This window comes from Penicillium bovifimosum, assembly GCF_028826915.1.
Source record: "Penicillium bovifimosum strain IBT 22155 chromosome Unknown utg000005l_segment0_segment0, whole genome shotgun sequence".
Classification (NCBI taxonomy): Eukaryota; Fungi; Ascomycota; class Eurotiomycetes; order Eurotiales; family Aspergillaceae; genus Penicillium; species Penicillium bovifimosum.
In genome coordinates, this window is record NW_026622714.1 from 2,089,389 (window position 1) to 2,116,140 (window position 26,752).

The 26,752-nt window shown below is 50.4% G+C and overlaps 9 protein-coding genes across 9 annotated transcripts; 6 read left to right on the top strand and 3 right to left on the bottom strand.

Moving 5' to 3' along the window:
- Nucleotides 1-370: 370 nt before the first annotated feature.
- Nucleotides 371-5,682, bottom strand: N7515_005957 (Armadillo-like helical; the record flags this gene model as incomplete). Its single annotated transcript, XM_056666701.1, has 8 exons — nt 371-1,192; nt 1,254-1,882; nt 1,930-2,070; nt 2,124-3,178; nt 3,230-3,463; nt 3,514-4,492; nt 4,544-5,472; nt 5,531-5,682. The coding sequence occupies 8 exons, from the start codon at nt 5,680-5,682 to the stop codon at nt 371-373; spliced, it is 4,941 nt and encodes a 1,646-aa protein (XP_056520297.1).
- A 323-nt stretch (nt 5,683-6,005) lies between these two features.
- N7515_005958 (protein transporter TIM23) lies at nt 6,006-6,677 on the top strand (the record flags this gene model as incomplete). Its single annotated transcript, XM_056666702.1, has 2 exons — nt 6,006-6,599; nt 6,654-6,677. The coding sequence occupies 2 exons, from the start codon at nt 6,006-6,008 to the stop codon at nt 6,675-6,677; spliced, it is 618 nt and encodes a 205-aa protein (XP_056520298.1).
- A 1,824-nt stretch (nt 6,678-8,501) lies between these two features.
- N7515_005959 (uncharacterized protein) lies at nt 8,502-9,728 on the bottom strand (the record flags this gene model as incomplete). The annotated part of the gene is made up of 5 exons (XM_056666703.1): nt 8,502-9,067; nt 9,139-9,243; nt 9,295-9,337; nt 9,386-9,497; nt 9,547-9,728. 5 exons carry the CDS (start codon nt 9,726-9,728, stop codon nt 8,502-8,504), a joined length of 1,008 nt encoding a protein of 335 aa, XP_056520299.1.
- Nucleotides 9,729-12,535: 2,807 nt separating this feature from the next.
- Nucleotides 12,536-14,529, top strand: N7515_005960 (putative protein kinase; the record flags this gene model as incomplete). The annotated part of the gene is made up of 2 exons (XM_056666704.1): nt 12,536-13,919; nt 13,982-14,529. The coding sequence occupies 2 exons, from the start codon at nt 12,536-12,538 to the stop codon at nt 14,527-14,529; spliced, it is 1,932 nt and encodes a 643-aa protein (XP_056520300.1).
- A 966-nt stretch (nt 14,530-15,495) lies between these two features.
- On the top strand, nt 15,496-16,742 carry N7515_005961 (oxidoreductase, short-chain dehydrogenase/reductase family; the record flags this gene model as incomplete). The annotated part of the gene is made up of 7 exons (XM_056666705.1): nt 15,496-15,557; nt 15,618-15,737; nt 15,803-16,003; nt 16,061-16,225; nt 16,280-16,423; nt 16,490-16,644; nt 16,705-16,742. The coding sequence occupies 7 exons, from the start codon at nt 15,496-15,498 to the stop codon at nt 16,740-16,742; spliced, it is 885 nt and encodes a 294-aa protein (XP_056520301.1).
- A 1,008-nt stretch (nt 16,743-17,750) lies between these two features.
- On the top strand, nt 17,751-19,371 carry N7515_005962 (J domain-containing protein; the record flags this gene model as incomplete). Its single annotated transcript, XM_056666706.1, has 2 exons — nt 17,751-17,909; nt 17,977-19,371. The coding sequence occupies 2 exons, from the start codon at nt 17,751-17,753 to the stop codon at nt 19,369-19,371; spliced, it is 1,554 nt and encodes a 517-aa protein (XP_056520302.1).
- Nucleotides 19,372-22,941: 3,570 nt separating this feature from the next.
- N7515_005963 (lipase family protein) lies at nt 22,942-24,706 on the top strand (the record flags this gene model as incomplete). Its single annotated transcript, XM_056666707.1, has 3 exons — nt 22,942-23,470; nt 23,524-23,668; nt 23,725-24,706. 3 exons carry the CDS (start codon nt 22,942-22,944, stop codon nt 24,704-24,706), a joined length of 1,656 nt encoding a protein of 551 aa, XP_056520303.1.
- A 400-nt stretch (nt 24,707-25,106) lies between these two features.
- On the top strand, nt 25,107-25,400 carry N7515_005964 (uncharacterized protein; the record flags this gene model as incomplete). Its single annotated transcript, XM_056666708.1, has 1 exon — nt 25,107-25,400. The coding sequence occupies one exon, from the start codon at nt 25,107-25,109 to the stop codon at nt 25,398-25,400; it is 294 nt and encodes a 97-aa protein (XP_056520304.1).
- A 111-nt stretch (nt 25,401-25,511) lies between these two features.
- On the bottom strand, nt 25,512-26,620 carry N7515_005965 (lysophosphatidic acid acyltransferase LOA1; the record flags this gene model as incomplete). Its single annotated transcript, XM_056666709.1, has 2 exons — nt 25,512-26,527; nt 26,590-26,620. 2 exons carry the CDS (start codon nt 26,618-26,620, stop codon nt 25,512-25,514), a joined length of 1,047 nt encoding a protein of 348 aa, XP_056520305.1.
- Between the last annotated feature and the right edge of the window lie 132 nt (nt 26,621-26,752).

The window sequence follows — 26,752 nt, forward strand, 5'->3', positions numbered from 1 at the left end:
TCACGTTGAGCCAAGTCAAGACGATATGGAGTTCAAACGAAGGTGGAGTATGAGGACTGTTGGACTCGAACGTCAACGATGAGATGTGTAATGACGTGGAATGAACGACAACACGTGGAACGTGATGGCTGAAGGATAAAAGAAGAACACAAAAGGAAGGAGAGAGGATGAAGAAGGAAGAAGGAAGGAAGGAAGGAAGGAAGGAAGAGATGACGAAAAAGAAACAACACACCAAAAGCAAAAAGGCAAGAGCGTGTAAGAAGAGGAAGGAGCGATGCAAATGGCGAAAGTTGCCAAAAGAGGAAAGTACATTGGAGTCTATTTGGCTACATACACTTGCTACTTATCTTGTATAACACCCGTAGAGATCTCACTTTTCCAATGCTGTCTGTATTCTCGACAGCCAATCCCCATGAACAGCTGATAGCCTACCAGCAGTCAGAAGAGATTGTAACAATTCCCGGAAAACCTCCGGCTCTATGGGAAGGCTCTCTGGTGCTGGGAGGTTCCTCGATCCCAGAGCAGATGAGATGACAATAACACGGAAACCGAGGGTGAATATCTCGGGTTTCGAGACCCAGCCAATGAGTCCATCTGATTCCGCCCCAGAACCGACCAAAGAACAGATATATGATAATCCATCGAAGGCCCAGGAGGCCATCTCGCGAATGGGGATCTGAGTGTGCATAGAGGGAGCTAGACGCAACAGAGCCCGAGACCAAAGTTCGACTTCGCGTACATCATCAATGAAGAGATTCTGTTTCTCCTCCACGAAGAGGACAGTGCTTTCCTGCCTATGCTCTGTGATTTGGTCTGACACAGAGATGAGGCGGCTTCGTTCGTCAGAGTCACTGATCCTTGATTCTTGGCCGGTCAAATACTTAAGCACGCGGTGCCCGAGAAGGGCAGATTCGAAGTAATTATCGATGACAAAGTCGGCAAGAAGGGCACCTGCATTGAGAGGTGCCAGGGCCACATCGGCATCCGGCGAGACAGAGGAGTGTGACAATACCCAAGAGGCGGTTGAGGCAGCAATGTCACGAATCTCATCATCGTCATCATTGAGCATATCATAAAGAGCGAGATATACATCTAGCAGCACCGTGTCCGTGCGTGGCTGGGCACCCGAGGGTCGAAGAGTCCGTGAGAAGCTACCGACGGATACGGCTGCGGCGAACCGGGTAGTGAATTCCTGAATGTCAAACACATTAGCCAGTCACAGGATTAACAAGTACAAGTGCCTTAGAACTCACTGTTTCTTCGCTCAAAGCTGAGCGCAGCTTGATAGTCCAAGTGTGGATATCGCCTTCGAATGAGGACGAAGATTCCTTAGCAGAGAAGCGGATAGCCAACAGACAGCCTCCAAGTCGGAGCTCAGCATCAGTTGCCTCTCGATTCCAGGTCGTGATATCTGTCTGGGGCTGGAAGCTATCTGAGATGGCCTCCCATGGAAGATCCATGCCTAACACAATATCGAATTGTGATGGTATCAAGACCTCCAGGATAGATGCGAGATTGGATGCAGCCATAGTCTTCACATCAGGTCGACAATCTCCCAAAACCATCGATGCATATAGCTCAGCCAACGGCTGTCTATACTTCTGACTTTCACCGAGTATGTCGTGGAGCTGCTCGGAGATCCAACGAGCGACATCAGCATCGAATTGGGCTACTCCAAGGTAAAAGGCTGAGAGCTGTTCCAACTGCTGGGATGCGAGCATTTTCAGTATCTTGCACCAAGCAAGAGCTCTTCTAAGTAGGGCAGAGGCGCGACTGATGCTTGAGAGATTCCAGCCTGCTTGAGATGCATCAAAAACAAATGATAAGATACCATCGAGGTCGTGTGCTTCAAACATCTCATTAACGAAGGAAATAACTTTGTCTACATATTGTTAGTCCAAAGCTCTGTTCAGGTTTCTGTGTGCTTACCTTCGCTCTGTGCTTGGATGGCTCGTTCCAGAGTGCCATTTATAATCTCAACCAACTCAGATGCCACAGATGGCGATTTGCCAACTCGGAACAAGACGTCTAGTATAAGACGCAGGCTCGCAAAAAGGTGATCAAGGTTTGCTGCCAATTTGTAAGTTCAGGTATAAATCGGAAGCCGTCCATATAACACTCACAAGTCCAAAATTCATCAGTCGTAAAGGAATACCGGCGAAGAGCATATCGCACGCATAAAGCAACACCATGGACGTAGTTCTCGGTAGTCCTGGAAGGGAGCAGAACGAGTTTCTGCAAAGCTTCAGGTATAGTTTGCCTGGTGAGTAGAGAGGCGTATACACGGGCCGCATGCTCCCTAACGCCCCAGACAGGGCTACTCAGGTGTTGAAGCACCAACTCACGCAGCATCTCATCAGTAGAATCGTCCAGGCTGGGAAGCTTGTCGCCAACTAGTTCCAGAGCAGGGAAGACGCGCTCGGTAATAATATCTGTACCCTCCGCTGCTTCGCCCTCTGTCTTTGCGAGCAGACCAGAAAGTAGCTCAAGCAGACCGGGATATTTGGCGAATGTGATTCTGGATCCCGGTTCCGATCCCGAGTTTCCTCCAAAGCCGGGCCCAGCGCCGGGAATGACACGACACATTTTTGTAAGCAGGGCACGGAACAACATCAATCCTGAATTTCGAAGGGCCCAAATTGGTGACCCAAGGCGCTCGGCAGATAGCGTCAAAGCCTTCATGATAAAGGGCTCGGTATGGGGGCCGAGTTTCGCGTTCGTGAAAATATCCTTCAGGCAGTTCATGGCATGAACCTGGGGTAGCTCCAGATATTGTCTTTCTTTGTCGTACTGTACAGGAAGGTAAGAGATTTCGTGGAGTTCATTTATGGCGTCGGTGAAAAAAGGTGTTCCAGGATCAGAGCCAACAATGCCAGTCACCATTGCAGGTATGCCAGCGGAGCGACGTGTAAGTTGGGATGCTGACTCAAATATAGTTGACTTGGCTTCCAGGTACCAAGTCCTAGGAAGTTCCCGGATTGATGGGTCCTTCGAGGAACTGCATCGTTGACAACATGTGGCAAACGTCTGTGAAACGTTGGTGAACGCACCGCGGTGGCGAAGTTCAGCCAACTGTGTGAAGCTTGCGCCTCCAATATTTGCAAAGTCGGCTCGGGTGAGTCCGTCGTTCCCGCTCGGTCCGTAGCTGGTATTCAACAGGGTCGCATGGAGTAGAAGACTGCTTTGATCAGCAAACGTGCCTTAATGTGAACGAAAGGTTTCGACATACCTTGATTCGCGAAGTGATCTCCAGGAATAAGACAGAGCATCCTTGGGACCCACATTCAGATCTTCTGTGGGCTCGTCAGAGTGACCTTCAGGTGAGTCAATGCACAGCAAGGGCTTTGCTTCCTTCCAGATCTTATCGCAAATGGCAACGATGCGATCATGCACAGACCTCCAGGCGGCAGAGTCCGATCCTTCGGATATCAAAGAGTGGAAATTTGGCATAAGCACAATGTATCTACATTTTTAATCAGTATAGTCTCGCGCATGAGGGCAAAATCTGCATACCTGAGACCGGACGTATATCCATGAAGTGGTGCCTCGCGCGTAACAGAGTTGAAAAGGCTCTTTGAATTTAGTAGACGTTCCTCGAGCTTGTGCAAGATTGTGTCGACTACCGAAGCCTTGGTTGTCCACCAATTGGGGGCCTGTTGACCCGAACGGGCTGGCAGCGCTGCGCAAAAGATGATGTGATAAAGACGAGCAACGGTGTCAGCATGGTCAGCTCTACTCGTGCTGCTTGCTAGATTTTCAGCTCGAACAATTGCATCCGTCAACCGCATGCCAACGGCCGACTGGTCATCAGTGTTATTCTCCAAACCATTGAGTAGTACCTCTCTAGGACACATGCTCAAGATTGAGAGCGAAGTGTGTCTGACTTCCTCGAATGGATCGAGCAGGAGATCGATCAACAAACGCAGTAGTTGAGTATCGAAGACTTCAACCTGAACTTTCCAATAATTCTCTGCCTCTGATTTTTGAAGCTTGAAGTCTATCCGTGGGTCGAGACCAGAGTCTAACAGAAGCTTCAAGGCCTTGAGAGCGGTGATATGGCGAGGGTATGAGGCTGCCAGACGCAAGTCGTGCCCCAACATCTTCAAGTAAGCACTCAAAAAGTCTTTGGTCTCAGTCTCGTTCCTGCTGTGACCCGAGCCTGGCTTGTTCGGGGTCTCTTTGGTTGTTGAAGTAGCGTCTTCGTCCTTCACGACTCCACCCTTGAGACGAACAAGGAATTTGCGTGTCAAGCTCAAAATCTCTCCTCGAGTGTGTGCATCAGATTCAGCATGCATAGATGGAAGACCACGAAGGATAGCCTTTGTTGCCCCCACTGTGAATGGCTTGATTGTGGAAAATGCCGTGATCAACAGCGAAAGAGCCGCGATGCGGATATTGGCTTCACTATGCAAGAGGAAATTGCCAATCACGTCGCTTTTTATGATCAGAACCTCATTCTTATCGAGCTTAGCTTTGCCGAAATTGAAGATATCTGCGGAAGTTAGCAAACTGCCGACGGATCTGGGTCGTCACAACAACTCACAATCTTCGTGAACCAAGTTGATCTTCTTGCCAATTTGCAACGCAGCGAAAAGAACCATATACTCAGCTTCGGGGGCATCGGTCATGTCACCTTTGAGAAGGCTCTTGACTGGAAGCGTGTTGAGGAAGATCTTGAATCCGTGGGGATCAACAGCGAACAGAGGTTGCAGGAGTCGATTGGAGAGATCTTCCAAAGTTTCCATGTTTTGCAGAACCATGCGTCTTACTGGAGTTACCCATATCGCTGACAGTTCATCAGGGGATGTCTCAGGTTTCAACTTCTGAAGCAAGATTGACAGTACGTTGCCAGCCGCCACAGCCATCGTTCTGTTGTTGGTTTGGATCAAAAGCCCGAGAACAAAGATCCTGACTGCTAGTTCGTTGGACAGATTGCCAGATGCCACGTCAACAGTGGGATCTGAACCGCCTGGGGACAAGTCTTCATGATCGTTGGCAAAACTTGTTGACCACTTTGCGTGGTTTTCCAAGAGCCATTGACGCATCGATGAGATAAACTCGCCGGGTAGTATAGCATCCTTCCTGATGAAAGATTCGAGGAATACCAGTGACGCCTTTAGTTGTGATTGGGGCTCACCAAGTACAATACTAGGTATTAAGGCTTCAATGACCGCAGTCTGCAAGGCTGTTCTGGTTGCGCCTTGGTGGTTTTTGGCTAGGATGGTAATGATTGAAAGCAAGAGTTTCTTAATGGGCTTTGGCTTGGCATCTTCATATCGATGCAGACAAACCTCAAATATTGACAGCCATGCTTCTTGTGACAGAATCAACTGCTTGGTCGCATCACATTGCGACTTGACAGCAGCATCAATAAAAGCAGAGGCCGCATTGCATGCCTCTGCAGAATGAGATGGCGAGATGGATGCTCTCGATAGCGTCTCTATCAATGACTGCCATACCCGAGTCACCTTCCTGTCAAGCGAGCTTATTAGATCAAATCCGTATGGCTTTGAAGATATACTGCACTTACTCAAACTCTTGGCATGTCAGTGTGAATTTCACCAATGGACCTTTGGCGATATCTCGGAGGGTTTTCTCCGACAGCAATTGTATGCTCTGCGCAAGGCCTTCCATTTCGTTTGATACAGATCCTTGGGCCTGGCATGGAACATCAACTGCCATAGCCTCAATCAATCACGCCGAATGATCTTGGATAACGGTCTGCAAGCAAGAATTCCCCGACGATTAATTTTCATGCTCCCCGCGATGCCTCAGGCGCCGATAAGAGTGGATCACCGTATCGGGAATAGCGTATATGATCCGGTCATACAATATTCCGAGGATCCCTGAAAGTCACGGGACCGAAGTTTTTGCTGTTCCGATGCCAGTGGAGCTGCGAACACAGGGTCATCACTTCTTCTCCAGTCATCCGCCCTTTCCCTCCTCCTTGGGTTACTGTAATTTTATCTCTTCTATCTTCTACCCTTTCCTTACTCCTTTTCACAATGTCGATCTGGGACTCCCTCGGCGGCCGCAAGCAAAAGCAAGGCCCCGATGCCTTCGACCCTTCATCCGCGCAAGATGCTACATCCTTCCTCTCCGAAGTCGCTATCCCCGATCCCACTCGCCTTCATCCCCTGGCTGGTCTGAACCAGGAAACTCTCGACTACCTCTCCCTCGAAGACTCCGCCCTTGACGAACTCCCGGGCTCCCGATCAGTGTTGCCATCCCGTGGATGGTCAGATGACCTTTGTTATGGCGCCGGCACTACCTATCTCACTGCACTCTGCCTTGGAGGCGCATGGGGATTCGTAGAAGGAATGAAAAAGACGCCACCATCGGCCGCACCAAAGATCCGTCTGAACACTGTACTTAACTCGGTTACCCGTCGCGGTCCGTTCCTTGGAAACTCGGCTGGTGTTGTGGCTATGGTTTACAACGGATTCAATTCCGCTATCGGATACGCGCGTGGCAAGCACGATGCGTCCAACAGCATCGTGGCTGGCGCATTGAGTGGCATGCTGTTCAAGAGCACACGTGGACTCAAGCCCATGATGATCTCTGGCGGCATTGTGGCTTCCATTGCAGGTGGCTGGGCTGTATGTACATTCCCGTGGTATGCTGTGTGACAATTGCTAACTCAGACTCTGCAGGTGACGCGAAAGGCTTTCTTCTAGATTCCTAGCATGGCCAGTTTCACATTACTCTACGCCTCGGTTATCCGATTCTCCATACCCTATACGCCATCCTTCAATGACAATGGCGGTTGACGATTAGCCGCCTTGCTCTGTCTTTTCACCTGCGATGTATTACAACTATTTTTTATTCCACCTGGATCTCTTCACTCCGGCGCTCAAGCATCATGTTTCGCATTTATGCGTGGGTTGGGATTGGGATGTGTAACTGGGTTTGTACTTTGTATTTCTTCCTTGTACATAGAAAAGTCTCTTGCATACCTGCGGTTTATTGACGGTACTTTTGCAAGTGTCTGTCAGTAACGTGTCTTAATGCTGCTAGTGACTTCAATAGACAATTTCTCCTACCTCCCACCCGTGCTCAATGGCTGATACCTCATTCATGACCCGCTCTTTTTCATATTTGCTTCAAACACGATAATAATTGGCAAGCCCAAGTTATTCCAGATGCCACAGAAAAAGAAACCCTGCGAGGGTAGGTCTTGGATCCATGGATGACGAGGTACCCCAAATCACCTGGACGTCCGGCGTTCCTCCTCCGTTCAACCGCACCAAATACCAACACCTCATGTTGCTTCATGGAGAATGGCTAATGCCCGCCGGGACAAATCATAAACTCGCCAATGGTCTCTCAATTCTGCCGAACAGCAGTTCCTCCTGAGTCGTAGGCGGCTGGAAACAGTCCGATTACTACCCGTCGATGATATGTTGGCAGCTGGATATTCATCGAAGTAATGGGTCAGCAGATACTCGAGACCATCAATTCCCTCCATGGCAAAAGTTGGTTAGGTTCGGTGGGACGACGGGCACAGACTTAACGGCATATGAAGCTGCCGATCGGAACGAAGCAAGATATAGCATTAGGTCATAGTCCCTCTTGAGATCCTGCATGGTCGTCCGGGCTGTCACTAGAATAATGTCATTATGCATCATTGTGTAACACCTGCTACCAATTATATCAAGTGCATCACCCTTCCCGGGGAAGGCTCAAAGCTTCGACTCTACGTAGTCGGGCCATATCATGGGATAAGGGGGAAAATGTCGACTCCGTGTAGCATGAACTAGTTGGAATACCAAGCGCATTTAATAGTCCGCCGATGGTGAACAATGAGAGGTTTCGTCCATGGCAGGTCCATGGGCTTGGTCGACACAAGGCGGACTACAGCCGGGGACGAAATCTATCGAACACTGAACAGAAAGGCAGGATTTGAGAGATCTGTCCGGATATCGGCACCTCGGCATTGAGACTTTAGAATTATTGAAGTTGGTGGACTTTTGACATAGAAGTGGAAAAATAGTACGACCTGCCAATGTAGATACCTGTTCGCATATCGACGCGGAAGTCAATCTTCAGTGAGGATCCCATTGAACCACAGTCGGCAAGAAAGGTGGTGGGAGCCAGTTTCACATTACACAGTATGTAGTATGTACATACTGAGTACTCTACGCCTCGGCTGGATTGATGCCCCATAGAAGCGGACGCTAAGGACGCCATGTGGAGCCAAAGTGGATACTGGGAGATCTTCTAACCTTGGAAGTGACGCTTCCCGTACACAGTATGGTGTACTGTACAGTACTCTGATGGCGATGGGATAAGGTTTAGAAGCTACATGTAGTCTTCGGTTTGAAGTTGCCATTTTGATTGGACGCCGGGAAGCCATTGGTACCTCCCAGTCTACCTATCATTATCCAGTCAACCATACTCCGCAAACGATACTCTTTAATAAATGTAGGTATCTTCGGGCATCGAGTCTCAAGTGGACACCTGGCCAATGGCCCAATACCTCCTAGGCCGTCGATGGTCCCTCACAGGATGGCTAGTGCATTGGGTGGGCTCCCGACGGCACCGGGGAAATTCAGGGGCGAGGAGGTAAGCAGAAAAGAATACTGCTTACTAGCCTTGCAAGCATCTGCCAACGCCTTCAAATCCCACAGCTCACCAAGAGGAATACCAAGCAGACTCAGACACCATTGGTGCAGCACGAGCTCGTGGCTAGGCTGCTCGACACCGTCGATAACTGGCGGCATGGCCTCGACAGCCATGTTATCGCTAACCACCGCAGCGAAATGCTGATTCCAAAGCCAGCGCGCCATTTCTTTAGTCCCTTCCAGCCCACACATGCTACGGGTGCTCATCGCAGCGCCCTGCTCCACGCCCGTCATCCGACCTAAGGTCTCAGTAACGCCGAATCGGATTAGGAGGATATCCCCGGGCCGGAAGCTCACCCCTTGCCATTCAGCCACATCTTCCAGCTCAAATGTCCCGATACGGTAACCGGAGAACTGGTCATATGTCTGGTGGTGAGCTTCGGCGTAACTTTTGAAGTCAAGGAGTACGCCTCGGCCTGTGACACAGCCGCGTTGGTGCCAATCTGAACTCTGCGTTAGCCTTTTCGGGATTGGTGGGTTTGCTTTTTCTTCAGATTGTTTGGGCTTCTCTCACGGTCTAATGTTGGGAGATCTCGAGCATCTTCCGGAGATTGAAATGCTCCAATTGTTGGCTTCGCTCCGTTGTAAGCGAGGCCAGTTGGGAGGTGCATGAAATGAGCTGTAGACCTGGTCAGTTTTGGCTTCAAATGTAAGACTCCGTTGGACGTACTGAAACTATCCCACTGGCTGCTGGCTTGGGTATTGAACTCGATCTGAGACTGAATTAGCTAGGAGCGTTAAGGACCAGACAGAGAAATAACCTCGTCATCAAAGCCAAAGTGGCAGCCAGATGCTGGGTCTTCCAGTTTCATGACATTATGGCAGAGGCTTTTTCGAAAGAAACTTGGTATTTTGATGCTTCCGATGGGCCAGCTAGCAGAATTAGCAATCAAATCTTGAAGTGCATTGGAAGGGCACTTACTTCAGTGAAATGGATAGGCCTTGGCGAACCTCCATAGCAGCATCTTTGACGACTTCCGGGGTAAGTAAATTGAGCGTTCCCAGAACATCCTTTTTTCCATCTTTGTCGAAAATACCCCAGGCACAGCCTTGTGGCATGCCCTCGACCGGAGGAAGGTCATCGAAATTTGGGATTGATGCCATGGTGGGATGGAAGATGGAAGAAAGTTGTTCGGCTGACTCGTAGAAGAATGCCCAAGGATGGCCCAAATAGGGAAGGAGCGCCAAGCTTTAATGGGCTGAGAGACTAGGATCGTCATTCGTCACAGCCCAAGTACCCGGTCGGTGGATTCTGGGGATACTGTCCGACAAAAGTACATGGAAGCAAGACAGAAGATTACTATCTCGTAGATCGCTAAGCTTGACATACATTGAATTTGAAAAAAAAACAACCAAGTCGCTTCTTATTTTGCCTACGTTTAATTGCCCCAGGCCACCTGGGCAGAATTCAGTGTTCCACCCAGGAAATTGAATGCTACACTGGGCTTCCAGTTCCACTTCTCAATTTCATCAGATAATCTCTCTGTAGAAATGAAGTCCGAGTTGATAAAAAGGTAGCTCTCACCCGGCAGTAGCTTACGCGGGATTCAAAACTAGACCTACAAAGTGTTACAATAAAGCCCTTGAGTGCTACGAGCGACGAAGATTCCATCGATTCCTTGACCTCATGCTCTGTTGTAGACCTCGGGACTTGCATTCATAGTAGCGATGATGATCCTATCTCGAGTTCGGCACTGTCACAGTTACTTGCGAGGGATTAATTAGAAGTCCCATGCCGAATGATGGGGCTTTACCTGTCATGCACATAGGCAAGCTGGTATGCTCAAAGGAGCAAAGAACATCGCAGACTAGGCTGAGCGTGTATACTGGCGGTGGGAGGTATCCATACAGGCTTCTGTAAGTCCTTCGAGTAGAAAGAAAGAACAAGCCAGGAGACTCTTCGTGGCGTTGTGAAGAGTAACGCCGGTGTATTCACTGAAGCCCGTTTGGCAAAGACCGAGCTGGTGACAACAAACCAGGCGGCAGGATCCCTCGATGGTAGCCTGCATAACAATAGACTGTACTCAAGAGCGGCATACGAGGTTTGTGACTCGATTTCCTGACTCAATGGGTGAAACACGTCCGCCACACGTACAGTAACTATGACCGGGACATTCGATTTTGTAATGTTATCATCAAACCATCAATTTCGAAGTTTTCGCTGCTTCCAGTGCCCAGAGTGGAGATTCCTGCGAAATATCCAAAGCCCGTTGATATCGATATGGTCAGTGTTCTCCGGCTCTCAAGCCCATGTTTACAAATAGCCGCGCTGCGGTCGGATCGTACACAGTATGCGGCTGCCTGATCCGCGGGGTATGTGCGAATACTTGAACCGGACGCTTGGTTCAGCCCGTAAAGACACATCTGTAAGATGTACGAAATGCGCAGTACAGTGATCATGTATGAGACAGGGCGGCCAGAAGCCGCCTATTTCAATTGTTAGATGGTCACCTGGTAAGCATTAAAGTTCAGGCCCAAGGGCTGTAGGCAACCACCACCCCCGGCACTCCGAAGCCTAGATGAATATCCAGTGCATGTCTTAGGCATCTGATGCGGATAGTGTTGGAGAGACCTCCATTATCCAATGGCCCCGGCATGGGTTGACTAGGTGCGGAACCCTACCCATGTTGGTCAAGGTCGGCGATATGGAGGGGTCATTTGAAGAGGGGTTGATGTGACGGGGCAGTTGATTAACCGGGAGAAGGGGATTCAACGGGACGGATCGGGGCCTGGGGCCGGAACTTTGGCAATGGTGGCATATTATGCTTGTTTCCAGTTCGTAATTGACAAGTCGAATGGAAGATGCAGCCCAGGTGTGCGAAAGCTCAAAATGAATCAGTGTCGTCATACAGTCGATCATGCCAAGCCCGGATTCACGCTACAGTACGCTTTGATTTTGGGTTAGAGGCCAAGGCCGCCACCGCGATAGCCTCCATGTGGGCTAAAATTAGGAATCGATATCAATATAGTATGGCGCACAGGATGCGGTTGGCCCCTGTGTGGCTGCAGGTAAGACGGTGGCTACGGTGGCAGGGAACTGCACTTCCAAGCCCCAGCCACCTGTGTATCATTCCCGAATGCCGAGGGCAAGAGTTAATGATAAGTGAAACATGTGGAGGATAGTTTTCGCAGCGTAACAACCGTAGAAAGATGCTTCGTTGTTGGACAGGATCTTGTAACATCAAATTTTGAACATGAAGCCTGAGGCCCCCACAAAAATTGCAGATGATATTCCTATCACCTTCCCCTTTGGGAACTACACTGGCAGCAAACGAAATGGGAAGCACAACATGAACACAGCATATGAGATAGATTCTGGGTAACATAAATTATCTAGATTGACCATCGGAGTACTCCGTACCTCCACAATACTTCGATGATTTAGACAATTCGAAGCATACTTAAACCCCTAGACATCTCCATATTCAACGATGTTACGGAGTATACTCAAGTATGTAAACACTGCGGGGAACACATGGGCGCTAACCATATGGGGATCATCAGCTGACTAGCTCTCCCACTGCCCAGTACCCCGAATATCCAGTGATCCTGGTTTTTTCCCTTTTTGCATCGCCCCCAGCCATGGCGCTTATATTTTATCTTTGCCGTTCGCGCTTTTGAGGTGAATTGTTCACCCTGGTACTTCGTTCCTCCCCCTTTCTTCCACTTCACCCTTGCTATTCGGCCGAGCCCATCGCCTCATATGCAGTCCCATCTTCACATAGATTGGTGAACGGGTCTTCCACGCTAAGGCCATTTTGGGTCTGGAGGATAAGTTGGGGCTTCTTATTTGCCAATATTATCCTGTGACTCTGACAACCGCCCCCCACACACCCCGGGGTAGAACTCACCACTCCCGACCTTCCGCTTGCGGCCGAGTCATCTTCATCCCAACATCTTCTCTATTCTCAATGACAGCCGAGTCCGGTCCACCGACAATGTCAACAATGACACAAGATGCAAGCGACCCGGAACATACAAAGAAAGAGGAGGTCAATGCGCCTCTTTCGGTAGACGACTCAATGCCTTCCCAACCTAGTTCTGTGTCGCTATTGCCGTCTCTGCAAATTCGCACCGACCTACCCAGCATCCGTCCTTCCAGCCCGCGAGATTTTGATTCTCATGCTTCCACCAGTCTGTCTGGAAGTTATCCGCGTCGTACCCCGAGTCTTCGTGCCCTCATCGCACCACCTATATCCAGTGCAGGCTCGTTATCCCCGGCTTCAATTATGTCCTCGCCCCAATTGACCGCGATGGGTGACATCACCCCATTACCATCGCCAATTGGAGGTGCCTCGCCGTGGCGCAATCACAATTTGCCATCGGTATCGCGTTCCTCGTCGATGTCGCGAAACGGATCAAGCCTTCGGTTGAGTGACTCGTCACAAATGCTGGAGCCCCCAGTCGCGTCCCGTTCGCGCGCCAAACCATACACGGGTATTGATAGCCATGGAGAAGAGTCACCCGTGCCCAACCGATATCGTCGCGACTCGCCTTCAAAACATTCTCATTCTCGGAATCGCAGTCTAAGTGACTACGTGCCTGCTGGCCGCGTCTCCGTCCCTCCCCGTCCGATCGCGGTATCTGGCAATGCCGGGCTTGGCATTGTATCCTCATCGAGCACAGATTCGAAGTCCAACGGGCTCCATCGCGAGCAGTATTTGGCGGTCCATCGGGGTATCACATTGCCGACCATACGCCCTCCCAGCCCGCCCCGCAGCAGTGGTAGTGGGTATACTGATAATGAGCCCGTCATTCGTCATCCCGCCCCCCTCACGACGCCTCAGGAGTTATATTCTGTCCGGTCTGTCCGCACGGAGCAAGCTAGGATCTACCAAAAGATCCGGACACTGGGCCAGGGCACGTTCAGTCAGGTCAGTCTCGCGGCACGTGTGGAGGCTATCCCCGAGATGCCTTTGTCGCCGGGCGGGAATGATGCCAGCGAATTCCATGGGTTCGTGAACAATCAGAAGTTGGTTGCCGTCAAGATCATTGAACATGGTCCCGCTGGAGGCGCGGATGAGAGCCGATTGGAGGTATCACTCAAGCGTGAAGTGGAAATCTTGAAGTCTATCAATCATCCGTCGTTGGTTCAACTGAAAGCATTTGGCAGTGATGAGAAGCGTTCATTGTTGGTTCTGGACTACTGTCCTGGGGGTGATTTGTTCGAGTTTGCTACATCAGGGGCTCATCATATGTGCCCGGGGTTGATCAGGCGTATATTTACGGAGTTAGTTGATGCCGTACGCTATTTGCATGCGCATTACATCGTTCACCGGGACATCAAGTTGGAGAGTAAGTCTGCTTTGGCTTTATTTTCGAAACTCTTGCAGTTGCCAAACTGATCGCTCCTTCAGATGTTTTGCTTACCATGCCCGCTCATGTCATGGATGATATAAAGGATTGGCGCACCCACGACCGCGCCGTTGTCACACTCAGCGACCTCGGTTTGTCGCGACGTATACCGGAACCGCCCGAGAGCCCACTTTTGCAAACTCGCTGTGGTAGCGAAGACTACGCGGCTCCTGAGATTCTGATGGGTCAGGCCTACGACGGGCGTGCTACTGATGCCTGGGCTCTCGGTGTCTTGCTTTATGCCATAATGGAGAACCGTCTACCCTTCGATGTTCTGCCCGGCACTCGCGGAGATCCAGCCAAGCTTCGTGCCCGCACCCCGCATCGTATCGCACGTTGCGAGTGGGCTTGGTATAGATATGCCGATGAGGATGAGGAATGGGATCATGAAAAGGGCAAAGACCTCGAGGGGGCCCGCGATTGCGTGGAAGGACTTCTGAAGCGCAACACGAAACGCAAGACCCTTGATGAGATTGCCGCCATGCAATGGGTGCGCGATGCCATCGATGTGCCCGGTGGTCTAAAACGAGGGGACAAAGAAGTGCCATAGAGCCGGTTTTTTATGCGCATCATTCCCTCGTATGTTTTGATTCTTTTTGACCTTTTACCCCCTAAACCCTTTCTTTCTCTTCTCTTAACCTGTCCTTTCGGACTTATATACCTTCCGCACTTGTCCTCTCTTTTATCATTATTCTTATTCACGACGCATGACGACTATCAAGTGCCATTCAATTGACAATAAGTCTTTTTCAGATACCACTCGACAGGGTGGCTGAAGGGCTATTTCTTAACTGCTGATTCGACGTCTTGCTAGTAACTACACTTAATGATGACATGCTGAGTTGAGGGCTACCTGAATGGGCCACTCTCAACGCACCCATTTTCTAAGCGTCTCGCTCACCCGCACTGTTACTGATATCACGTCTTGCGCCTTTCTTTTGGACTTGGCCGTGTGTAGTGCATCAGTCATCTCTCACCCGTACTCACCCTGAACTGAGCTGTTGCTCCAGCAGTTTCAATTGGATGGATTTGCAGGAATACAGACGGGCACTAGTAGTATGCAGTTCGGAAAGCACGGACGTCCTGTTCATGATGCATTGTTAGGGGGACCAGTATGAACTGTGGAAATGTTCGGCGTCTCGTGGCATTGAGGTCCTTTTTAATATACGGAGAGTGGGATATATCGATAAGCGACATAGTCGGTAATATCCTAGGAGGCTATGATACGGCGGTTTATGCCTGCCGTTATCGATCTAACCCGCATATGGAAATAAGCTGTGAACAGTGCCAAGATGCCGGGTGGATTATGATGTCATTCAGATCTACGTCGGGTCTGGCCATGCGCTAAACAAGCTCGAGTCAAAATGATAGCATGTTCAGGAAATGATTGACGCACGAATGACGATATGGCTCATGGAAACAATTGAATCGTATAAAGTACGCTGAGGTTCTGCAGTCAGAAAGAATTTCCATCCATACCCGCAACCGAGTGATATCCAATTGTACCCTTTCCAAAATGTCGTCGCAAGATAAACAATTCCAGCCGCCCAAGGCAGCACAGTCTCAACAATGGCCCGGGTAAGAGGGATCCAATTGCTAGATCAGAAAACATCTCGATCTAACCATTCTCCGCTATAGCCTTGAATCAGAGATGCAACCACCCAGCGAAGTCAGTAGACTGCAGGGAAGCGAAGGGCTTGTTGAATATGTTGGCGCAGGCAAGCTCAAGAATAAGAAGGTCCTTATCACTGGTGGCGAGTAAGTAGTGGATCATGATGGCATCGCGCGCATCTTTTCGATGATGTTCTCGCTAACCTTCAAAGCTCCGGTATTGGTCGTTCAGTCGCAGTGCTGATGGCCAGAGAAGGTGCCGACATCACTATCGTTTACCTACCACAAGAACAGAAGGATGCAGACCAGACAAAGAAGTTGGTAGAGGCCGAGAAGAGATCATGTCTACTTGTTCCTGGAGATCTAAGACAGCGTGACTTCTGTCAAAAGGCTGTCGAGGAACACATCAAGCAGTAAGTGCGGGTGGAATTTCTGCCCATCAAGAGACTAACCATATGGCGGCGCAACAGGTATAAAACACTCAATGTGCTCGTTAACAACGCCTCGAAACAATACACCTGCAAGGATTTCGTCGATATCGACCTCGACAAAGTCGAAGAGACCTTCCATTCGAACATTCTCCAGATGTTCGCAATCACGAAATTTGCCCTGCCGCATATGTCCAAGGGGGATTCGTATGTCTCTTCATTGTTTCGGTGAAAGGCTTCAACTGCTAACCTGTCTGCCAGGATCATCAACAACACCTCCGTAGTCGCATTCCGCGGTACAGCCGGTATGGTGGATTATGCCGCCACCAAGGGCGCAATTGTCGGCTTCACGAGAGCTCTAGCGCAGCAGCTCATGCCAAAGGGTATCCGGGTTAATGCCGTTGCGTAAGTGATGCCCGCGTGTACGATTTCTACTAGGTTTAAAATGCTGACGAACTTAATTCCAAACAGCCCCGGCGTCGTCTACACTCCCATCCAGGTTGATACAAAGCCTGCTGAAGGCATGGTTGATCTAGGGTCGGGCAAGCCCCTTGGTCGTCCCGGTCAAGCCAGTGAAATTGCCACCAGCTTTGTGTTCTTGGCTAGCCATGATTCCTCTTACTATTGTATGTGTTGCCCCTGTGATTGCCAATGATTCAGCCCGACTAACCATGATACAACGCTAGATGGCCAGATTCTGCACTGTTACCCCCTGGGCGATTAGAGTGTAATACTTATTGATCTTTTGAATACTTCCAAACTGAACTGAGAAAAGCATATACGACTTATCGATACACTATGTTTACGCAACAAATACGAGAGATGTAATCGGCCGCCTCCAACTCTGTAATCAGACAATTGGTTGTGTACTGCCGTTGTAGAAATGCATATCACGACTGCAGGCCCTTCCTACTGTAAACTGAACACGTATGGAATGTAGAGTCAAGGTTTCATGAGGTTTTTGGACCCGCTCGAGAGTACCATGGATAGAGTGAGGGAGTCAGGGGACACCTTCCTCTGAGGCTTCCTCTCAGTTGTCGAATAACAGACCAGCCAGGCTCGACGATATTGTAACTATCTTGTGACTCGGATCCATAGTATATATGTCTTTGTTTCGATGTGGCTGGGTGGCGGTATAAACTTCCTTTGTTGAGTTATTTGATAGATTCTTTGTTCTCCCCAACCTCTTCGTTCTCTTCGTTTGTCATTTCGGGTACCTTCTGAGACTTCGAACAGCACTGATGTAGCATGCTATACACCTGTACCTATCATGTAGATGTACATACAATAGCATCTATTGTCAACAGCATTGTCCCATTTGAGTAAAAGGTATTCATCAACATCCTCGAAACGAAGATTCCCTTCGCTCTATAAATTTCTTCTTCTATAAATCTCCCTTTCTTCTCCCCCTCGAGCTCTCTCTTCCTTTTCTTTCTCAACTATTTTTTCTTATTGTCTTATCATCTTCAGTCTGCTTTACTTGGTCTTCTCGACCACCTTTTCTTAAACATCAGTTCACATCGTTAGTCTGGTAAGTAGTAGTCACCTCAACAATGTTCGGTCCGACACCTTCCTTGTTTGTGAAGATACCTATTCCGAGTGCCCATTACATACTTGTCTTCTTCCATGACATCGCTCTCTCTTCTTTCACTTCGACATTCATATTGATCCAATACGCACATGCACATACACGAAACACTGACATCCATTATAGGACTTTCGTCACGGCGAAATGTCTACTCTCAAAGTAACCATCGACGCCTACGCTATCCTGGCTGTTCCACGCGATGCTAGCACTCAGGAAATCAACGCTGCCTACAAGCGTTTGGCCCTGAAAGCCCATCCTGACCATGCTGGAAACACCGAGGCAGCGAATGAGCAGTTCCGAGAGGTATGTCTCCAGCGGAATGAGATATTTCTCGGTTAAATTGGCATAGCTAACAAGCCATTGTCAACAGCTTAAGGAGGCTGTCGAGATTCTTCGTGACCCCCAGAGCCGGGACCGGCTTGATGCCCAGCTGAACGTACAAAGCAAGAGAGCGAGAGCTAGCGCTGCTGAAGAACATACGGCTTCCCACTGGACCAGTGCGGGACGTAATGATACACGGCGGGGAAAGAGAGAGTGGCGCTCTGAGCGCCAATCTGATCACCAATGGACCAACTACAGGGACAGCAACAACAATTTCACGCAGTTTGAATCGTACTTGCGCACCTACGGGGCCAGCTGTCACATGGACCCTAATTCGGCCGAATCCAAGGCCAAGCGTGCGCAATACAAAGCCGAGAATGAGCAGTGGGCGAGGGAATGGGCTGGCTTTGATGAAGAAGTTGAAAAGGCTCGGGAAGAGCTTCGCAAGGAGAAGATGCGTGCTCGCCACAATGAAGACGTCCGGACTCGCATGATGCGCGATATCCATATCATTAACAAGATGGTGGATAGACCTGATCCCTTGTTTGAAGATCTTGTGAGTCGGGTCGTAAGCAATGGCATTGACGAGATTGAAGCCAACAATGCCAAAAATGCCCGTCGCGGTGGAGATCACCGCCGTGAAGAGGCGTCGAGTACCTTCAATCCATCCGACATGTCTGACGACTTTGCCTACGTTCCTGGAAGCAGCTGGTATCCTGGTAATAACCGCATGCATTATTCTACTGCTCGCGGTGCCCCGTCCCCTCCTCGGAGCTCTACCAACTCTACAAGCTACTACTCAGCTGGCGAGTATTCCCCAGCTAGCAATGTCTCATCTGAGCGCCATGACTTTCCAACCGGCCGCAACTGGGGTGGCCACAGCTCTTCAGGCAGCTCCCCTACCAGCAGTACTTCGAGCAGGAGCTCGGCTCACTCGGATGTTCCTCCAACAACCTTCTCGGCCACTAATCCTCTCGGAAACAGTCCCGAGGCGTTCCGGGCTGCCTGCGAGAACATCAGCTCTATTGTCAAGGATGTGAGAGCTGCTGTTCTGTATCCGAATATCTCTCTGAACGTGGACCGCGAGTCGATCCGTCCTCTGGTCCCTTACTTCAATCAGAAGCTCGCCGATCCACTTGGACGCTACACCATGAAGGACTACGAGAGTGAGCTCAACGGAATTATGCTAGAGATGTACTCTGGCTGGCTCAACGATATCCGCCTTTCAATTCCGGGTGCCCGACCTATTCCGGCGGTTCGACTCGATCGGCGTGTGTGCCCCCACACTGGCATCTGGAAGAAAGAGTTCTGTCGCCCGATGTGCGAGGCCTGTGAGGCTTGGATGCCTCTGTTCACACTAACTTGCCAAACTTGCCATTTCAAAGCTTGCCTCAAATGCAAGTACGAGGTGGACGCGCTTGCTTGCTTGCACACTGGCATTTAAGTGTCTTTTTCACGGTTCTTTTTCAACTTTCTTGAGCTTCGATACTGTTAGCGCACTGCGCGGTTGAGTGTTTCTTCCAAGGTTTTAATCAGCTAGGATATTTTTGAAGGGGATTGATGTAGTCTAGCTACATGTATGTAGGTACTCCATCCAATCAACCCATTTCAGTTAAATTAAGTGCGTATGATGATATGTCCTTGTCGAGAATATAGCCATCTGACCGCGACAATGGCACATGTAGACAGTCTTCTTAACTCCATTTCTTTGTGTTCTTTGATCAAACTTCAACAAAGAGATGAAATAGCGTATCTGGGTGGGTTCGTTGCTGCCATTATATTCTGGCTCTTAATGCTTAATTCCCTGAGCACTTCCTCAGAATATAGCGCACAAAGGGTCATGTCAAATTCTCTACATCTCCTGCTAGGCAGTGTAGGTAGGCACCCATATGCAGCATATTGTTGAAGGTGTCCGACTTCTTTGTGGCTGTTCATACAAAGTGCATTGATGCGGATGTTTGCTGGAGCCTGGATATGGATCCATGGTTTGGTTACCTAGCCATCATAGAACTACACAGTAAAGGCATTGGATTCATGTCATATGATCCCGTGGTAAAAAGCTGTAGGTCTTCGTCTTTGAGGGAAAGTGCAAGTGAGTCGCGCCTTCCGTTTAGGGTTGGATGCGTGCGCATAACAGAGAAATCTTGTTATCGCCACGGTTCCTTCCTTTCCAGGCAGCTCAGACTCGTATCCCGACGCACCGTAAACAGGTAAAACCACTCACTTCGACATAAATATGTCGAACTCGATCAGTCCTTTTCACACCGACATTTCTCCCGACAAATCTCGCAGTACCTCTAACTCGCACGTCCAAGGCCCCCCAGAACGAGCCGGGCCATCCACGCGTCGACACCATCCGCGTCGACGTTGGTTCCGGCAATAAGACTGACACGCTGCAGTCTGCACACGCCGCCGTCTCTGCGCGGCCCCATGTTGGCGAGTCTCCCCCAAAATGTGGGCTTTACCCGTGCTCGTGTCTGGTCCCACAAATGACTCGAACGGACTGAGTGGGCACCGACGCTGCCAAAGCGAGACCACTCTCGTTTTCCCCACCTACTATGTAGGCTACTAGCCTACCGCCGCCTGGGTAAGCCCCCCCACCACCCCGGAGCACAATAGCCATGGTCGCGGAGATCGTTTCTCTAACTGTGCTAGATATTTTAGTGACGAGGCGAGTCGACGGATCTACTCCCTTTCGGCTCCAAATTGCCTTGAATTATCCTTCAATCAATCTGGACGGAACAGCCAGGAGACATTGTTGGTTCAACCCATCAATCTATGGTTTCTCTATCGCCTGGTCGCGGTTGTCGGCGTGGTCGAAATTCAAGGTCCCATCCAGAGGGCGAAGCGCCAACCTGAGGCCCCGAATGCTTACGAAATGGGTCATGTCGTTCTTCCATCCACGTTGGTAGATGAGGGTACTCAGGCTGGAGGCTCCAAATGCTTATGAAATGCGTCATGTCGTGCTTCCATCCACGTTGGTAGATGAGGGTACTCAGGTTGGAAGCTCCGCTAAAGAGTCTCTCGGTGACATGAATGGGGAAAGTGCGTTCCCGAAGCTCCTGTCAATATGAACAAGGTTGCTCAAATCCCGATGCATAAATTCGCGGGAAGCCGTACTGGGTGACTCCACCTAACACCGTCGAAGTGTGTTACCCTGCGCATCTGGAGTCTTCTAGGTGGACTATTTGCTTGAGTGCAACTACATTGCCCGCCGGGCAGTCTCCGGCAACTTCAGCTTTGAGTTGCGAGAGCTAGGCAGGAGAGTCTGTCTGCTGTGTGGCTGTTGCTGAGATAATCGTGGTCCGACTTGGATGTTGCTGCGTGCATTGAGCAAGATCCAGGTCAACAGGACATAATCGCCAACCTTTGCGCCGATCTAAAGCTCCACCACGATCTCCTCCAAAGCGGTCAGACTGAGACAGCCGTAGGTCGATGGAAGGGCATCCTGGCCCCCTGGATTTCTGGGACGCAATGGCGAAGGATCCATAAGCACACTACCCACTGCAGACCCCCCCTCTATCACCGAAACGGAGATCACCAATCACCCAGCATCCATGGATAGGGCGTACGCCGGCATCAGCCGGGATGCGTTTGCGCAGCTTGCGCCCAAGCCAAGCCGCCTTCCGCCCAAGGCTTCCAGGCCTATCGGGGCAGCTGTCTTTATAGGCCCCCCGGTTACCGAAGGCATGGGGCCGACAGCGCCGTCCCCCACTGCGGGATCACCTTGATCTCCTGGCAGTTTGACTTCCAATCTCGAAGGCCATGTTTCCTATCTACGTTACGGTCTAAGTTTATTTCTCCAGCTTTAGTATTCTAGTTAAATGATACAACAAGTTTTATCTCGTTTTTGATCGTGACAGTTGCTCCATACAGTGCAGTGATGTGCCGGATATCATTTGCTTGAAGCGGATTGATGATAGAGAGGTGAAGGTTGATTCATGTCATATGATCCTGTGATAAGTAGCTGTAGGTCTTCGTCTTCAAGGAAAAGTAAAAGTGTCGCGCCTTCCGATTTAGGGTTGGATGCGTGCACATAAAACACAGATCTTTTTCCTTCCACGCTTTCATCCTTCCTTCTTCCATCACCCCATCTTCGTAACCCGACGTCCGATCCACTTACAATCACGCACTTCTTCGTCAATACTGCGTAGGTCTGACCCCATCGATCGATCGATCGCAAGGCTCATTCCATCGGTGATCCGGAGAAATCCCCCAGCGCTTCCATACACACGCGACAAGGCCTACGCATCAGCCGGTCGTTGATGCTTCGGCGGCAATACCCCTATTAACGCCAACAGCGTTGCCACCATTACCGCGTTAACGCCGATGCATCGACGACCGGCTGATACGCAGATAAATAAATCAGAGTTTGTTGGGCGTGCGCATCCGAATCATTGGGAGATTTTTCCGCATCGGCGTCGGAATGAGCGGGATCGATAGGTCGGACATATTGATGAAGTAGTGCGTGGTTGTAAGTGGATGGAACTGAGAAACGGTTCATAAGAAAAGGAAGGTTGAGATGTGTGTACCTAACGCAAGGACGAGGCAGATGGATCATTGATGGGTTATTTTTTATCTTGTTCATATCTGGATGAATGTACACGGTGCACACAGTGATATCATTGGCCAGTTGATCGACAGCCCTGTCCAATCGCATGACGTCAAAACGCAACTCTCGCCATCTGCATATGCAGGAGCTTTCACATGCGAACAATATCATTCGAATCCTATTCGTCGTGAAAGCGCCCTAGACGAGGCAGTGCTGATGCCGGAGCCTATGGACGGGGGGCGGAGTTGGGTCGATCGCAAACCCGCATGACGGGGGCGAGTCCTACAAATCAGCATGTTTGACGGGATGAACCTGCATAATTTCTGCATCTTTGCAGTTTTGCGCATCAGCTTACAAGGACTGAGGGTTTTGCAATCTCAACTCTCAAGTTAGGAGTACAAGCTATGGCAAAGCCATATTACATTCAGGCACTCTGACAAACTGAGCTCGGGGTGTTACACAATGGCCTTTGGCCGCTCAAGCCGCTCGAGAAGACCGTCTTCTCCAACTCCCCCACCGAAACCACCACGTCCGAATCGGCCAGAGAGTGCATCGAGGATACCAAACAACCATGGCCGTCCACCATATGCTTTACCAGCCGGAGCATGCTCAGTCAATACATTTCATACTGCGCCGGCATTTGCCTATCCTCACAATGTAGCTGTGTCTATGGCTCACCTACCGCCCCAGCCAGCACCTCAATCGCCATATTCGTATCCAGGTCCCGCGGCAAGCAGTCTGTCACTATACCCCTCGGGTCCAGCACCAAAGCCTTCGAAGTGGAAGTCATGTACGAATTTAAACCAGTCGATGACCCATTTGGTGTCGCATACAGTCGAAAAGACCAATGCCACCATTCTAGACCTCCAGAAACTGGTAAACCAGAGTCTGGGCGGTGGTGCCAACGTCAATGAGGCTACGTCGCGGTTGTTAGATCAAGTCATCACCTCGATTGACCTTGGTTCCTTCTGTGGAAGAGAAAGTGAACTCAGTGAGTGGCACAGATCAGATCGTCTGTTTGAATGATACTAACCGGGCATCAAGTCGCTGCATGTACTGTTCCATCCAAGTCGGATGAGAAGAAAGACCGCCGGTCAGGGAAGAAACCGACCAAGTCCGTGGATTATTTCTCCAAGGTGTACCTCTACGCCAATTCGCGGTTACCGCCTCATCTACCGCCGCTGAGATTGTAAGCCCTTCTGCACTCGACGTGAATGTTGTTCGGCTCGCTGATCTCGCCCGCAGCTATCCTCCAACATACCCCCTCCTCCAACTTGCCGCCAAGTACTCGCGTCGAGTATACGACAAACCATCAGGACACGAACGACATTCATACGTGGACTCTGATTGGCGACAAGGCACCAAAGCCATGGTGGTCAAATCGCTACCAATCGACGACATGAACACGATCGTCTTCGCCATCCGAGGTACGCAGAGTTTCTTAGACTGGGCCGTGAACGTGAAGACCGCACCGACCTCCCCCGCCGGGTTTTTAGACGATCCATCCAACAGCTGCCACTCCGGCTTCCTATCTGTAGCCCGCAAGATGGTCGCAGCCGTTGCAGCCCGGCTACGCAGTCTTCTCGAAGAAGATCCCAGTCGAATGTCCTATTCTCTAGTCTTCACTGGCCACTCAGCAGGAGGTGCCGTCGCCAGCCTGCTATACCTACATCTCCTTTCCGAGTCGCCAGCCGTACAATCTGAACTTACGCATCTTCGCGGTTGCTTCAAACACATCCACTGTGTGACATTTGGTGCGCCTCCCATCTCTCTTCGTCCGCTACAGGCCTCTCCCACGGCTCAGAAATCAAAATCTGTATTCTTTGCATTCATCAACGAGGGTGACCCGGTATCGCGTGCTGACAAGGGCTATTTCCTGTCATTGCTCGACTTGTATGTCTCACCAGCACCGGGGTCGTTACTCACCTTGTACGATCGGAAACGTAAATCCGCTCCTAGGTATTGGAGAACTCCCTCGTCTCATCTGTCACTCGCGGGCCGGCTTATTCTTCTGCGTCCGCGAGATCAACTCAGTGGTCGGCCCGTGATTGTTGCACCACCTAATCAGGGTGGTCATCCTGCCCTGCCGCCATGGGAAAATGTGGATGCTTGCGGTATCACAGAGCCTCAGCTGCGAGGTGTGGTATTCGGTGATCCTGTCATGCATTTTATGGATCTATATGCTCATCGCATCGATGCTCTGGCCAGAGCCGCTTCGGGCAAATGACCATGTCATAGTTTTGCGTACAAAGTGTTTTCATGTTATTAGCCAGTCTTCGAATACCCAATTCCATTATGCTATTCACCGCGGCTCTGTGACTGCCGTCTTTCGAAACAATCCATTGTATTCCCTGAGTCAGAAGTCATGTCTTAGTGGTCAAAGAGACGAACTCAATGCAGCTTGGACTCACCAAAGAGACAAAGATATAGACCAAAGGCGAACTTCATTAGACCCAACAGATCCTTTGCATCTTCTCCGCTTGGTCCTTACTGCCATAGCCATAAAGACACCAGTATATAACCTCCACAACATCGCAGCCCACCTAATCCCTATAACTAGTCCCCTATCCCCAAATCCCACTACCAACTAACACTGACCCAAGAACAACAGCACCAAGACCGCTAAAATGTGCATACAGACCTACATCCGCTGGACGATGTGCGACTGCATCCACTTCGGACGCATAAACCGCTGCAAAGAGTTCGGCATCCCATACAACAGACGACAGCGCTGTACAAGGGAGATCCTACGGGTAATCAATATCGGCATTATCGGTATACCCGAAGACCGGCTGCAGGAGAAGGCCGGAATGTGCACGGAGTGCTCGGAGAAGTTGTATCGGGAGATGTGGGCGTTGCGGTGGGAATGGACTTCTCGGCAGAGTGAGGAGTGGTTGGCGGCGCAGAAGGGGAATTCTTGAAGGAGATTATGGATGTCAGACAGCTACAATATCGGCGAGAAAGAGGAGACACAGAACAATGTGCTCTGGTTAAAAATTCTAGAATACCGAAAGAAAAAATATTTATATCCATCACCATGTCCGACGACTCTGACTCCACGCACGAGAGAACTCCTGCTTCTCTTTCACTCCCAGTCCAACCCGCTTGACCCGACCCAAACGGGCCAACGATTCGGCCACGCTGTCCAGCAGTGCCTTCTCGCTTGCCGAGACCTGCTCTTGATCCAAGGTGTCCAGGTAATTGGTAGTGTAAGTCGATTTGTTCGATCGAGCAGGAGATGTATCCAGCACGGCCTGGCTGCTTGTGACACACTCCGCGATGCGCACCCGAATGCAATGAGTCGGCTTGCTAAGCAGCGTCCACAGCAAGCTCAAGTAACTCCCTGGGAGCGGGGTCACGATATCCATAGGGGTATAGCGCAGACTGACAGGGTAGATCTTGGTTTGGGGAGATACGCCGAGGAGTGATTTGCTCAGTGTCAGGATTCCGCGGCCGTTGGTGGTCGTGCACTCAGGGAACAGGACAATCGGTCTGTTGGGATACTGCTCGACCAGGGTCGAGACATCCACCATCCGGGAATTAGGAGCTGGCTGTGTGGATGGGACGGCGAAGGCGCGCAGAATAGCCTGGAATAGGGAGATGCGCTCGACCTGGCGGGTGTTGGGGTAGGAGGCGGTAAAGATCGGGTCGAAGATGGCGGCCAGGTATATAGCATCGATGGGTGAGGTGAAGGATGAGGCGATGACTGAGCCGGGTTGTGGAAGGCGTGCTTGTTGCTGTTTTAAAGACCTGCACCGAGCTGTTAGATCAGTGGGATGGGGTTTATTGGAAATATAGGGCTGTACGAACCCTTTGCGCACTCCGTCCACTTGGAGGTCAACCCACCAGATGCTGGGGACTCCGAGGATACACCATAGAGCTGCTTTTTTGCCCAGCGAACCGATGGGCAGCCATTGTAGGATCAGGAAGTAGCTAAGACTGACAAAGATCAAGAGCGGGAGGCGGAAACAAAACAAGAAGATACGGAGAGGGGCTTGAAGGCCGAGAGGTTCGGCGGGGATTGGAAGGAAGGGCGCGATGCCCGAGCCTGTGATATATTAGTATCCGTGAGCTTGGAGGGGTTGGATTTATCAGCGGCGGACAATGTACCTCGATCACGGAACTGAGAGTATCGCTCCATCTTTATATCGTAACTGATGGCTGGGGCAGAATGAGCTGTTGTGGGGACTGAAACGTAAAAACGCCATGCGCGAACCACGTTTCTTGCTGTTGGGGTGTGAACAGCACACTTTGCGACTCGAGGTCGGGGTAA